The sequence below is a fragment of the Lissotriton helveticus genome, chromosome 1_1 (genome assembly GCF_964261635.1).
Source record: "Lissotriton helveticus chromosome 1_1, aLisHel1.1, whole genome shotgun sequence".
In the NCBI taxonomy this organism is placed as follows: Eukaryota; Metazoa; Chordata; class Amphibia; order Caudata; family Salamandridae; genus Lissotriton; species Lissotriton helveticus.
In genome coordinates this window covers 1,324,620,937-1,324,635,284 of record NC_136057.1, presented here as the reverse complement: position 1 = coordinate 1,324,635,284, position 14,348 = coordinate 1,324,620,937, and the positions used below count along the sequence as shown (strand labels likewise).

At 41.4% G+C, this 14,348-nt stretch overlaps 1 protein-coding gene across 3 annotated transcripts in view; it reads right to left on the bottom strand.

Moving 5' to 3' along the window:
- Positions 1 to 14,348, bottom strand: part of PNPLA6 (patatin like domain 6, lysophospholipase) — a 262,435-nt gene that overhangs the window by 10,908 nt on the left and 237,179 nt on the right. For all 3 annotated transcript variants that reach the window (XM_078682176.1, XM_078682170.1, XM_078682183.1), the window contains 3 exons: positions 13,731 to 13,879; positions 7,710 to 7,862; positions 6,242 to 6,358 (listed from right to left, as the gene is read on the bottom strand). In XM_078682176.1, coding sequence (XP_078538302.1) covers positions 6,242 to 6,358; positions 7,710 to 7,862; positions 13,731 to 13,879 — 419 coding nt within the window. The remainder of the gene's footprint in view (positions 1 to 6,241; positions 6,359 to 7,709; positions 7,863 to 13,730; positions 13,880 to 14,348) is intronic.

Here is a 14,348-nt window from a genome sequence, read left to right as displayed (position 1 = left end):
CATCTTGCTTAGCTACAACATTTTCATTGAATGGCAGCTACATTTGATTAGCTATACCTGCTTAAAAAATGAGCATACGCTGATGATTCATTTTCGACAAAGTCCACGGGTATGGGTGAAACCTTGGTTGGAGAGGTTGCCACCTGCCCATCACTTTTACATTTTTTTTAACTCAGCTGATATAATATATAATGTTCAATAAGCACAAGGGAAACCCTACTCACAGAAAACCAGGGTAAGTATTCTATATCAAGAAACAGTGGTTCTTGTGGAAACATTGGTTGGGCACTTAAATAATTTAAAGAGAGGTGCAATGGCAATATGCTTGGGTCAAGTGGATGTCAGACAAAAAGGCAGCCGTGAACACCATTCTTATTTTAGAGAATTTATATCAATTATTTGAGAAAAACAATTTCTTACGTACAAAATGATAAGTGCAAAGTGTCCCCAATGTCAAATTGGAACCAAAAAAAGAAAATGTAGTGACATTTGTGACAATTACAGCGTGGTTTCCATTATTTTTTGACAAACGATCATTAATGTTTTCAACAATTCCTTCTAGCACTATAAACAATAATTAGTGCTAGTATAATGATTCGTTTTCTTCAATGTCGACGGCGTTTCGACCCTTCACAAACAATATAGGGTCTCTTCAGGACCTAATGATATAGAGACATCTGTGAAATCAAAAAGGAGAGTGGCATAAGCTCCAATTTAATAGGAGCGTTGGGCTAGGGTAGATAATAAAGTAAGGCCGTCAAGGTTTCAATTCCTGGAGTAAAAACAATAATATGTGCGCACAGCCATGGGGCTTCCGTGAGAACACCGGTCAAGTGAAAGCGAAGTAAAAGATACTCACACTGGACCCAGTCGGGTACTACAGAAGTGAGAGGAAATAGAATGAGTGAAATCCTGATATAAAAAATATAATAGATGATGACGCATGCAAGGATCGTTGGGGTTGCTTACCCCAGTGTGAGGGAAGCGGGACGGCGGGGTGGGGGCTGGCGCTAAAGAATGATGTAAGGCAGGCGTCGTAGCCGATGGCGCTACAGGAAGAGATTCGCTGTAGACAATACGAAACTGTTAGTATTAGCTGCGATGGAGCAAAGTTTGTCCCTCCATGGTAAGTATGTGGACGGCCTTACCTGAAGATAGTCTTTGCAGTAAATGGCGAAGGAGCAGATAATTTGTGTGTGCAGGAACTGGATACGTCCTGGACGGTTAGGTCCTAGAGAAATAAGGTGTGTTCAGTGAATAGAATGCTGTATAGGCGCCTGCTGTCAGATAATACTCAATATTATCAAACCACTGCTAATAGTGTTTGTCATGCAAGGTGGGCCTTTGTTTGCTATTTCTGTGTTAATCATTAAAATATACTTAGTCCCTTAATGGAGAGTCCGGGTGCATAATAGGCTTAACCTGTACATAAATGCCAGCTTTCTATTGATGAGAAAAAGGCGCTTGAATAAGACATCATCTGGTTAGCTCGTATAATCAGGTCAAAGGGCCAGTGAACAATTCACTCGATTAATGTAAGGCAGGAACGTGAGTCATCTATTAGAGTAGGGAAACTAAAGTTAAAGCGTAATGGCACCTATGCAAATGAGTTAAACTCCTACTGCGGCCTATGGAGATGCGCGGTATCTATTTCCAGAGTCTAGGATAAATACCGTTAAATGGGCCATAGTCGGAGCGCTCACCTTTGAAAGCAATTTGTATTATACACGTGCAGCCGCTACGCGTCCTTCCTGTTGTAATTAAGTAGTTAAGACTGGCGCAAACAGGATTTCACGCAGCGTGGTGATGTAGATGACACGGCAAAGAAAGAGGAAAGAGTAGAAAGACCGGGTTCATAGGATATCTGGCTCAGAGTAAAGCATGTTGTGTGTTTTTTATAAAAACAGGTATACAGAAAGGATCAAAAACTGATTCTCCACATATCATGTGTTTAAAAATATATACGCAGTAAACAATTGGAACTGGAAGAAATTATCTAGTTTCTTTACATAACAGCACTTGGAAATACAAATTCGTCTTTGTAAAAAAATTATTTACGAACATATGCCTCATCTAAAAGGTCTTATGAATAATCATACGCATTGGTATATTTTGCACATTATCCAGAGCAGATTATTCACAAGCGTATTATTTCTTCAGAGCAGATTATTTACAAGCAACAAATCAAAGCAAGAATTGGACAACACAAGAGCCGAATTCGGCGTTCAGTATCCAATGCGCCATTAGTAGACCCCTTTGCAGAGAAGAATCACACAGTAGATGACATACGGTGGCAAGTCATCGACAGGGCCACCGTACCGATAAGTGGCGGTGATATGACGCAGATCCTACAACGGCTGGAGTGTCGTTGGATTGAGAAAGTGAGTGGAGAGGCTTTGTGACTCTACTAACATCATGATAATATTTAGTATCCACCATGGACCACCGCCTACAGATACTCCATCGTACACGCAATGAGTCCATAATTATGCGGATGTGTACAACCCAGTGTGATCATGCATGCACTACAATGACAATATGTGCCCCACTCGATATCGTAATAAATGCAACCATCCACCTGGTAACAAATGTATAGTATAGAATGCGATGGTAACGTGTAGCTCCCAATATACAAATGAATACACCAGGCAATTATATCTCATACTAAGTTTGGTGTGAACACTATAGAAATGCATAGTATCAAATGCGATGGCAATGTGTACCTGCCAATATGCTAATGAGTACACCTAGCCTCTATATCTCATGCTACGTTAGTTGTGCTTCTGCTTTTTGAAATATCTTGTGTGCTAAATTATATACTGTATGCTATTATATATGATGAATCGTAAGACCTTGCAACTTCTTAGATCAAACTTTTGCTTGTAAATATTCTGCTCTAAAGAAATAATACGCTTGTAAATAATCTGCTCTGGATAATGTGCAAAATATACCAATGCGTATGATTATTCATAAGACCTTTTAGATGAGGCATATGTTGGTAAATAATATGTTTACAAAGAGAAATTTCTATTTCCAAGTGCTGTTATGTAAAGAAACTAGATCATTTCTTCCAATTCCATTTATTTACTGCACATATATTTTTAAACATATGATATGTGGAGAATCTGTTTTTGATCCTTTCTGTATACATGTTTTTATAAAAAACACACGGCATGCTTTACTCTGATCCAGATATCCTATGAACCCGATCTTTCTACTCTTTCCTCTTTCTTTGCTGTGTCATCTACATCACCACACTGCGTAAAATCCTGTTCGCGCCAGTCTTAATTACTTAATTACAACAGGAAGGACGTGTAGCAGCTGCACGCGTATAATACAAATTGCTTTCAAAGGTGAGCGCTCCGACTATGGCCCATTTAACGTTATTTATCCTAGACTCTGGAAATAGATACCGCGCATCACCATAGGCCGCAGTAGGAGTTTAACTCATTTGCATAGGTGCCATTACGCTTTAACTTTAGTTTCCCTATTCTAATAGATGACTCACGTTCCTGCCTTACATTAATCGAGTGAATTATTCACTGGCCCTTTGACCCGATTATACGAGTTAACCAGATTATGTCTCATTCAAGCGCATTTTTCTCATCAATAGAAAGCTGGCAATTTATGTACAGGTTAAGCCTATTATGCACCCGGACCCTCCATTAAAGGACTGAGTATATTTTAATGATTAACACAGAAATAGCAAACAAAGGCCCACCTTGCTTGACAAACACTATTAGCAGTGGTTTGATAATATTGAGTATTATCTGATAGCAGGCGCCTATACAGCATTCTATTCACTGAACACACCTTATTTCTCTAGGACCTAACCGGCCAGGACGTATCCAGTTCCTGCACACACAAAGTATCTGCTCCTTCTCCATTTACTGCAAAGTCTATCTTCAGGTAAGGCCGTCCACATACTTACCACGGAGGGACAAACTTTGCTCCATTGCAGCCAATACTAACAGTTTCCTATTGTCTACAGCAAATCTCTTCCTGTAGCGCCATTGGCTACCACGCCTGCCTTACATCATTCTTTAACGCCAGCCCCACCCCGCCGTCCCGCTTCCCTCACACTGAGGTAAGCAACCCCAACGATCCTTGCATACGTCATCATCTATTATATTTTTTATATCAGGATTTCACTAATTCTCTTTCCTCTCACTTCTGTAGTTCCCGGCTGGGTCCAGTGTGAGTATCTTTTACTTCTCTTTCCCTTGACCGGTGTTCTCACGGAATCAACATGGCTGTGCGCACATATTATTGTTTTTACTCCAGGTATTGAAACCTTGACAGCCTTCCTTTATTATCTACCCTAGCCCAACGCTCCTATTAAATTAGAGTTCATGCCAATCTCCTTTTGGATTTCACAGATGTCCCTATATCATTAGGTCCTGAAGAGACCCTATATTGTTTGTGAAGGGTCGAAACGCGGTCGACATTGTAGAAAACGAATCATTATACTAGCACTAATTATTGTTTATAGTGCTGGAAGGAATTGTTGAAAACATTAATGATCGTTTGTCCACAAATATTGGAAACCACGCTGTAATTGTCACAAATGTCACTACATTTTCTTTTTTTGGTTCCAATTTGACATTGGGGACACTTTGCACTTAGCATTTTGTACGTAAGAAATTGTTTTTCTCAAATAATTGATATAAATTCTCAAAAATAAGAACGGTGTTCACGGCTGCCTTTTTGTCTGACATCCACTCGACCCAAGCATATTGCCATTGCGCCTCTCTTTAAATTATTTAAGTACCCAACCAATGTTTCCACAAGAACCACTGTTTCTTGATATAAGATATAATATATAAGTCACAAGGCAAGCTATGTGTGTGGAATGACACACTCACGGAAAAGGATGTAATTGTCCCAGCTCACCTTCCACGTTTGCATACAAGTCAATATCCTTTAGTGTCATCGGAAAAGATTGCAAAGAAGGTAAAACACTAAATGAATTTCAGCAGAGGTGTTGCTAGAGCCCCTCTGGACATCTGTGGCCACTAACAGATGGCATGTGTAGGTAAGATTTAGCCAGCAACCATGAGATTACCTAGGCATTGCCGGCTCCACCTTCCTGAACTAGCACACTTTATTCCTATAGAGATGCAGCGTGAGTAGGGAAGTACTCTAATCTCTGCTGTAATACTGAAAAAATTGACAGTCTTGCCTGCTGTTAGAGATATCCACAGCCAATTGAACTCCCAGTCTTTTTTAGGCACCACCATCCTGGCACCCCTTTTCCGTTTTTGTTCAAGCTCTTTACCAGCGTGTCTACTCAACGTGGGCAACACCACTTGCAACACACATTACTTGGGTAACACAGAGAACACAATGCTTTACATGGTCTTTGATCTGGGACATCAAATGAGCAGCTCTGAAGGTTGTTGCCTTCATCCTGTTCTCTATGTCAAGTGCTTGCTCTTCCTAAGTAATTGTGGACTCGTACATATGTAGCCCCAACCTTCTTTGAAGAACAACAACATGTTGCTCTCCTCGAGGCTAACCTAATTCTGCTGTCATTACCCTGAATTATATCAACCTCTTTCATCATGATCAAGCCTGTTCTCTCTTCGAGTTCTCAGCTGTCTCTAGTAGGACTGCTTTGTACAATAGCAGCAGTATCATTCAGCACACGCTGGGCACTGCCCACAGTTTGCATTCCCTGATACGGACATCTAATTGCTGAGACACAGAAAATGGAGGCCGTGAAGATACAACTCGCTTCCAATTTATCACAACCCTAATGATTCAAATAGGCTCCTTACATGGTCCAAAGCATCTGTAGCAGCCGTGCTTTGCATGCATCAGTAATAATTTATATACACAGCACAGGCCTAAGAAATGGAAGCTCAAATGTAGGTTTTTGGGTATGTAACATGGAATGGTGTAATGTCTACAGCGCAACACACTGGAGATAAAGAAAAAATATTGTCCTGCACGGACACCACACGAAAAAGCCTTGCACCAAATGTAAGGCAGAGTATAAGACAACAAAGGAACAGAAAGGAAACAGAAGGTCGCGTGGTCAGCCTAGAAACAGAGGAGATAGTGGAGTATCTTGCATGCAACCAATGGCTGCATCAACAGCACAATGCCATGTGTGCAGGCCAGAGTTGAAATATTTGAAGGGTAGCTGTGCACAGCACAGAAAGGTAGGCAATAAGTTATGCTTTCATATGTACAACTAAAAGATCCGAGCAAAACCTGGTCTGATGTCCATACTCACATCCATTTTCTTGCTCTCATAAAAGTCAGCAGAATGCCTATCTTTCACCATCTTCTCAATAATGTCTCCACGGCTCCAACCGCTGAACACTAGTGACCCATGATGGTACCCCACACCCTAAGGGAGAAAACCAAAACAATAGCTGTACAAAGGATCAGTCACAAGGTACCCTGAATAATAAGTCTGTAATTTACTACATAAAACAAGACTAACGAGGCAGCAAAGGAAATTGAGCATTTCATTTCACAAGTTTATTCACAGAATAAAACCTAAAAATTATTTGCATTAATAATTTAGTTGCACCTCACTTATTTACACCTAAAGGAGGTGGGGAGAAATCATACTGTCAAGGCACTTAGATGTCAATGTATAAACTCTTTCATCTGTGTGCAAAGCATTCTTCGAAGAGAAGCACAACAATAACACCACAATCACTGATCTGCCAGTGAACAGCCATCAAATGTCTTCACTATAGCACTCTCAAGCATTCTCTTCATGGAGGTGCCTCCTCTCACACAGTAATACATGGACTTTGTCTTTAATGATAGTTGGATCACATCTGAGGCATTATGCATCCATTAGTTACTTCCTAGGCTTAGCCTACTGTTACTAGATGCACTTCATCAGCTGTATATATCCTAATTGCTGTGCCCAATCAATAGGATACTTTCACTCCATTCCATTCAGCATTTGAAACACGCCGTCACACCCACAGGGCATGTCGGCAATGTCTATGCTGCTGACAAATGATTGCACTAAAAGTAGCTGTATTTTAGGAGATTGCCTGAAAAACAGGTGGCACGACGTCTTGCTGATCTCCTCTCATGGCATCTTTAAGCTTCATCTCCTCATCATGCCCTCCCTTTCAAACATGTAGCCTAGGACGGATGGCAGATATAGCACTCATCTAGGGAGCTCAGCAAATGTCTACATCCAAGATTGGAAACCAGTGGAAACTGGTTGATTGTGCCTCAACCGGGAGTTGACGTTTATGGCTGCAGTCATAAGAAATTGAGCTCAGGATTTTATTAGGAATATTTTCGCTTATAATGGGAGGCACTATCAATGCCACTTCCAAGTCTTACTCATCAACATATCACAGTTCAGCCTCAAACACTGTCATTGAGCAGTCTACATGTGAAGCTAAGAAGGGGTAATTTGGAATGGCCTGCGCACACAACAAATGTCGGGGAGCAGTTCAGGTAGATGGCCTCTGGACCATGAGGCTGAAACCAGATGGAGAAGATTAGATGTTTTGACTTGTACACTGAAAAATAGGAAACACTTACAAATTGTTGATAGACAAACACATTGATTATAATGTTTCACGTTATTTCATAAACTAAGTTTTGAAAATCCAACAATATGCCGCTGTTCTAAATTTATTTCTGTTAAATAACAATAGTTTTGAACATAGTCCTACAAAAATAAATATAGTCGTTTTGCTCGTTTATCTTTAATTACTCACATAAATTTCGTCAAATTTCCCAAAGTCCATGGTCTTGAACCGGTCGATGGGTGGCCGAATGTACTCACAGTAGGAGCTGTTTTTAACCACTTCCAACTGCCGGACACAGGAAACATATGCTAGGCGGGACTGGATCTCTGCCATGTCAGGGACCTGGGTAGAAAAGAAAACAGTGTGAAAAAGGAGGGAACAGGGGCATGGTGGTAAAACGGGTGTTTCACCTACAGTCATGCACAAACCTTTCTTCTCTCAAACGTTCGAGTGAAGACAGACCTGACTGGTGGGAAAAGCTGCAGTTCCTTGGGTGTGTTGTTCGCTCACAGACATAAGCAGACAGAACTGATTATTCTTATGGGCGGTGAGCGTTAATGGTTTAGGATACAAAGTCATCAAACGAAAAATGATACATCTACTATATGCTTGATCTTTAATAAATCACACTCATTTTCAAATCTGCTGCAAGATGGGATTCTAAAGTATTTGTCTGTACAATTATAAATTCCAAATCCCACATCTGTCAAGTGTGCCTCACCCACAACATCAGGAGTGACGTTAAAGGCATCCATCCTGCACCCTCAAATGTTTAATGCTGGGGACAACTGCTGACTACAAGGCTGGACAAAAAATGCCAAACCCATAAAGGAGGATGTGGCTGGTAAGATTGTAAGCCACATTATACTGAAAGCGTGACAGTTTGGTTACATGCTAACACATGCTGTGCGTTTGAAGAAACTGTAAACAGTATTCCAAGAGTCAATTTACAAAAATTCAAGAACAATGCCAGCCTAAAGAAGGCATATCTGCTCCTTTTTAAATAAGCCGTTGTTGCTTTGGAATTAGTGTTTTGGCTTATGGTAGACATGTAGGAGTCTAGACCCTTAGAGATCAATGCAAATGGAGACCTCCAGGACCTTTGCACTTGTTGAAGAGGTCAAGAGGGCTTCCTTGGTTTAAACATCATCAATGACCTTTCAGTTTCAAGTTATGAAGAATGGCAAGCGTGCGCAGACACGTGTAAAAGTCAACTGAAAGACCATGTCTCGCTGGTGAGCTGGCTACACCGAGCCTTGTGAGCTCAGAACTTAACCCAATTTTATCGGCCGTAATTTTTCAGTGGCCAATAGTGCTAGCAGAGTGTCTTAAAGCCTCAGACCCAATGGGACTAAAAGGGTCTTACTGTGCTATTATGGATGCTTCAGATTTGACCAGTTAATGAGGAAATTAAACTTTGAGACAGTTTCATCTGGAGCAAGGGTACAACATCCCAAACCACTCCAGTGAGCAAACAGTACTGCAGCTTGAGAAACTTAGAATGGTTTCCAATCCTTGCCCTGAGAGCTCCAGTTGTGGGTTTAAATTGATGTCCTTTAAAATGAAAAGGCAGTGGAAATGGAGGAGCCTTCTTTACAAGGAAGATACTGAATGGCATGTCTATCATTCAGCTTCAGTTTTTTCAAAAGTACAATATATTCAGTAATGAAGAAAATAATGTTGTTGTTTACATCTTTTTATTGATGTTTTCATTCCAGTTACCCACACCGTAGCCCAGAGGCCATCATGGAAACATTTGCTTTACGAAAGATGTTGGTTAACAGAGAAAAAAAATAATATGCCAACAAAACCATTTTAAACTAACCCACTATTTCCCCCATTGTTTTAAAATCACATCTACATCTCACCATCCCTTTTCCTTCACCTGGGGATTGAACATCTACTATACGGAGATGTTTGATTCTGATATAGGTAATTGTTGTATGATGAGCTGATTCTACTACTGTTTATGTGGTTTGGTCGTATGCTCTAACTAGCAGTCTTGCATTGGGATTGGTTTTAATGCTCTTAAGTAACTGGTGCATGTGAGGTCTCTATATTAAGTTGATGGCCTTTGAAAGTGTTTCAGACCCATGCGTTTCAAGGGATACTGTGAGAACTATCGTTTCCATTCCCAGCATGCTCCAAAGCTCATGCAGACACTCTTTTAGTGAAGGTGTGTTTCATTCATTTACCCCATGGAACAAGAATTGTTTCGCTCAAGCAGTGCCATGAAATTGGTTTGCATCTTTTTTAATACACAGGGAAAGTGAGTTTGTTGGAAATCGCTAGTATTGTACAAGTGAGAGTCTAGGGATTTGGATGTGGAACATTTTGTCTACTGCATTTCAGAAGCTCTGGAGCAACAGGGAGGCCAGAGCAGGTGGGATAGAGCCCCTCTGTGCCACAGCCCCTCCAGTGTGTGTTTGTATTTCTTGGGTCCCACTCATATAATTTAACTGGCTTGTGGTATCCGTAGCTAACAGTTTCCAAAACAGTTTCTTGCAGTGCTACAGCAGGGTGAGTGGTATGTGCTCTGGTGTGAATTTGAGCCAATTCTTCATTTGATAGCTCATGTTCTATTTGCTTTTTCCATACCAGTTGCCCGGGGGAGGGGAGATGCGTCATGCCGCCCATCTCTAATGATATTTGATACATGTCCGATACCAGTCTCCTATCTCCCTTTTTCAGTAACAACCATTTTTCAAAGGCGATCAGGTTGTGACCTGCTGGCTGCAATATCCATTGTGAGGCCTGCCAGTAATGGTATCCTTCTGTCTCTGGAGTCCCAAATCTCTCTTTTCAGGCATTCAAAACTTTTAATACCTGCTCCATCAAAAAGATCCCCTATTCTGGTGTATCTAGCTTCTCTGAAAGCTTGAACTGTCCTGTCCCAGTAGGCTATCCACCATAGAGATCAATGGCAACAAGAATATGGTCAACCTCCTCTTCAGCACTACTTCAACACACACTGCAAGTGTTGCTTTTCTCAGAGTTGAAGAGTATAGACCCCATGCGCTCTAATGTTTACCAGCCAGAGTACCTCAAAGATACGAGTTCCTAAGATTATCTGATTAATGAAGTATCAATGCTTTTCTGATTCTCTGCAGCTCCATTCTATCATTAAGCACAGCTGTGAGGCTTGGTAATATTGGATTGGTTATGGGACACCCTGTTCCTCTTGTTTTTCTGGTATTTGCTATGTAAGCCTGGGTTGCTTCCGTTCCCATACGAAATCCACATTTGTTCTTTGCATTTTCATGGGAGTTGTGAGCTGAAGTGTGAGATGTACAGCTTGCATTAGGAATAATATTTTTGGAAGCATCGTCATTTATACTGCTGCTACAGGACCTATCCATGATAGTCACTTATGGTGCCAAATATGTAGGTCCCCTCCAATTTGCTGTAGTAGCAGAGAGTAATTAATTTCATCCAGGTTGCTTAGCAAACAGGTAATCAATGCACTGTTTCATCCAAGTGAGTAAGAACGTGGTACTTAGTTCTTCTATTGTCTTTAAAAAAATGCAGAGCTTGTGATTTCTACAACTGGATTTTACAGCCAGTGGCGTGGTCATATTCCTGCAGTTTCTGCATACTTAATTCTTTCCATCTTTTTACTTTGATGGACTGTGTCTGCAAACAATTCTATTGTAAGAACAAAGATGAGTGGGTGATAATATGCAGCCTTGCCTGGTATATCACCTGATGTTAAATGGACTCCCAGTCTCACAAATGGTTTAATTCTATCCAATCAGTATTCATGGAGAAAAATTAGAGCCAAAACCGTGTGACTAGTGTGTGGCCAATGAATTTCCTAATGACTTGGTCAAACGCCTTGTCCATGTCCAAGGAAGCTTTCGATACTGTTAATTATGTGCATTATCTGTGTATTGTTTTCTACACAGGTCAATTTGGGAATAAATCCGGGTTGGTCTAAAACCATCAGATCTGGAAACAAGGGCCTTATTCTATGAGCCAGCAAGCCTGTGATGATGTTTGTGTCTGTTTTTAACGGAGAAATAGTCGATTATGACCCACCCCTCTTGGAGTCTTCTCCTAACTTTGGGATAACCGTCACTCGTCCTTCTAACATTGAGTCTTCAACTAACCCAGCTTGCCTAAGGTGTTGCCCAACTTTGCCAACACTGTAACTAATAATGTGCAAAAGGTTTTTTCAGAATATTGGGGTCCAGGTGATTTCATATTCTGCAGTCTATGTATGCAGGTGATCTAACAGGTTTCTCCACATTATCAATCCAGGCTTTTGTGGGGGTTGGACCTGTAAGCTTTCCAGAAAGTGTTCCATCGACCGCTCTGATGGGTCCTCTGCTGAGTCTAGATCTCTGTACGATAATCCAAATTAATTTCTATCTCCTCTGAACCCCATAGCTCACCAGAGTCCCACCTGATCCTGCCTACCCGGCATTGGATATTTGCTGCTTTGAGTTTGCAGGCTAGTATTTTCCCTCCTTGATTGCATCCATTATAATAATATTGTTTGGTTCCCAATAAGGCCTATTCATCCCTGTTGTTATCTAGGCGCTAAATTGTACCCTTGTTTCTATGAGCTTTCGCCAGATTTTCCAGGACCCCATCCTTTTGTGTATCCCCTCAATTTCTCTTAGATGTGATTCCAGGTGTTTCCTGACTAGCTTCATAGCTCTGCTGTAAGCTGACGAGGCTGCAATGAGAACCCCCCCTTACTACTTTCAACGCATCCCAGAGGATGCTTATATCTATTTACCTCTTATTGTTGTCTGCTAGGTAAGATTTTATCACTTCCGCCAGGAATTCTCTGATGTGGACATCTATCAACACACACTTCCTGAGCCTCCACTGCCCTCGGATACAGGGATTGGGATGTAGTCAGCTGTCTTTGGAGACTGGCGCATGGTCTGAGAGGGCAAGGCTGCCTGTTTCTGTGGTGACGCTATCTTCCCAGGGCAGTTCAGAGCTCAAGAAAAGGTCCAGCTTTGCATGGAAGTTATGTGGTTGTGAGCGGAATGTTAAATCTTTATTCATCCTGTTGTTAGTCCTTTCTTTGAGGAGCATCCTTCAGCTGCCCTTCTTATCAACAAGCTGTCCTGCGTTCTGTTCATGACTGCATTTGGGTCTCCCCTATGATAATGTCTTTGACTCCATCCATTATGGCCCCTGCAATCGATTCTTTGTGAAAGTTGCTTTGGCTAGCGTTTGGTGGGCAGAGATTCATAGGGGTCAGTGAAGGCAACCCCCCCCCCCTCAGCTTCAGCAATAGCCACACGCCTTGAGCATCTTTTTTCACCGGGGTGACCCAAAGTTAGAGGCACGTGCAAGGAGCACTGCCACCTCTTTGGCTTCATTCTAGTGCTAGAGAAGTACTGGTGAGTGAACCATTTAGACCCAAGCCTAGTACAGTCCAGAGGCATGAGGTGTGTTTCTTGGAGGAGGTACATCTCTGTCAATCGTTCTCTGAGTAATCGGAGTATAGCTTGACTGCTATTTTCTAGGCTTTCCCCCATTTCCCCTATTTCCCCCTCTCTCTTTCCCCCATCCTAAGGTTTATGTTTAGTTCCTAATGTTTTCCAAGCCTGCTTGCTTTATTTTTACTTGTTCACCTTGATAGCCAATGATATATTGAATAAACTACCTCCTAATCTGATGTGAACAGAAGCTTTTGGTAATATATCTTACTGAACTGAGTTTGTTAAAGAACTAAAATGCCAATATAGGTTTTTTACATTAAGAAAACAATATTGCAGTATAGCTAGACATTTAAACAGGGCACTTAGTGCTGTAATAGTAAGAATTATTATTTAGTGATAGGTTTGGTGCTGATTCGATAAATCTGCCTATGATTAACACCTGCATGTTGGGCTTGTGTAGTGTCGAGCACCAGCTGGATTTAGTTATATTACCTTCCAAACTCTGTTGTTGGGTTGGGAAACGCCCTGTACCCAAAATTCCCTTCTGCATCTATGCTTTTGGAATATGCTGGCACGCATCCAGATATACCTCTCTTGATCTTTACTAAGTAGTACACTTTGCCTTCTCTGTGCTGAACTATAAACAAGGATGCTAGGTATAATCAGGAAGCCAGCTTAGCTCTAATGTCTTGCTCTACAGGTCTACTATTGAACTAAAAGCAATTACTAAACAATGTAAAAGGGGCTCAAATCCAGTCTAAAGCTCTAATTTAACTGAACTCGAAGAAAAGTGTACAGGACTTACTTTCACTTTCTCTGCCCATGGGTTTAACCGTTTCCAAAGCAGCCACCAACCCGAAAGACTGTCACCATAGTTACAGAGGTCTGTTTCGTCTTGGCTTCCCACATCAATGGCGATGACCGTTTTGGCACCCATGTTGCGCGCGATGTCAGCTGGAGTTTGGGGTGGAAATGGAAAATGACATAATCAGGAGGAAAATCTAACAAGCTTCCTGAAAGTCCCCCCTACCCCACCCTAAAAAACAGCAAAGAAAGGAGCCGTGTTCAGTAAAACACTCAACATGCACAAATGTAGAAACTGTTCAGGAGCGTTGCATTCTGGGAACTCCCCTTTGTCAATCCAATCACCTTGTATGCCATGCACAAATATAAGCAAACCAGAAGGCTGACATAGCATTAAGGAGCGAGTGAAGCCCAGGGAACATCTAAGAATGCAAGCCTTAAAAATGGGCAGACAGAACTGTGCGGTTTACTTGCAAATATATAATCCTTCCTACGAAGACAGCCAAGGGAATGGTCTCTGGCAGCAAACTTTTGTTATGGTAGTCTGCAAGCAGTGAAAAAGAAGATCCTAAGGCCTAAACGTCAGCAGAAAAAACGTTTCTCGCTAGAGTTCCATGAC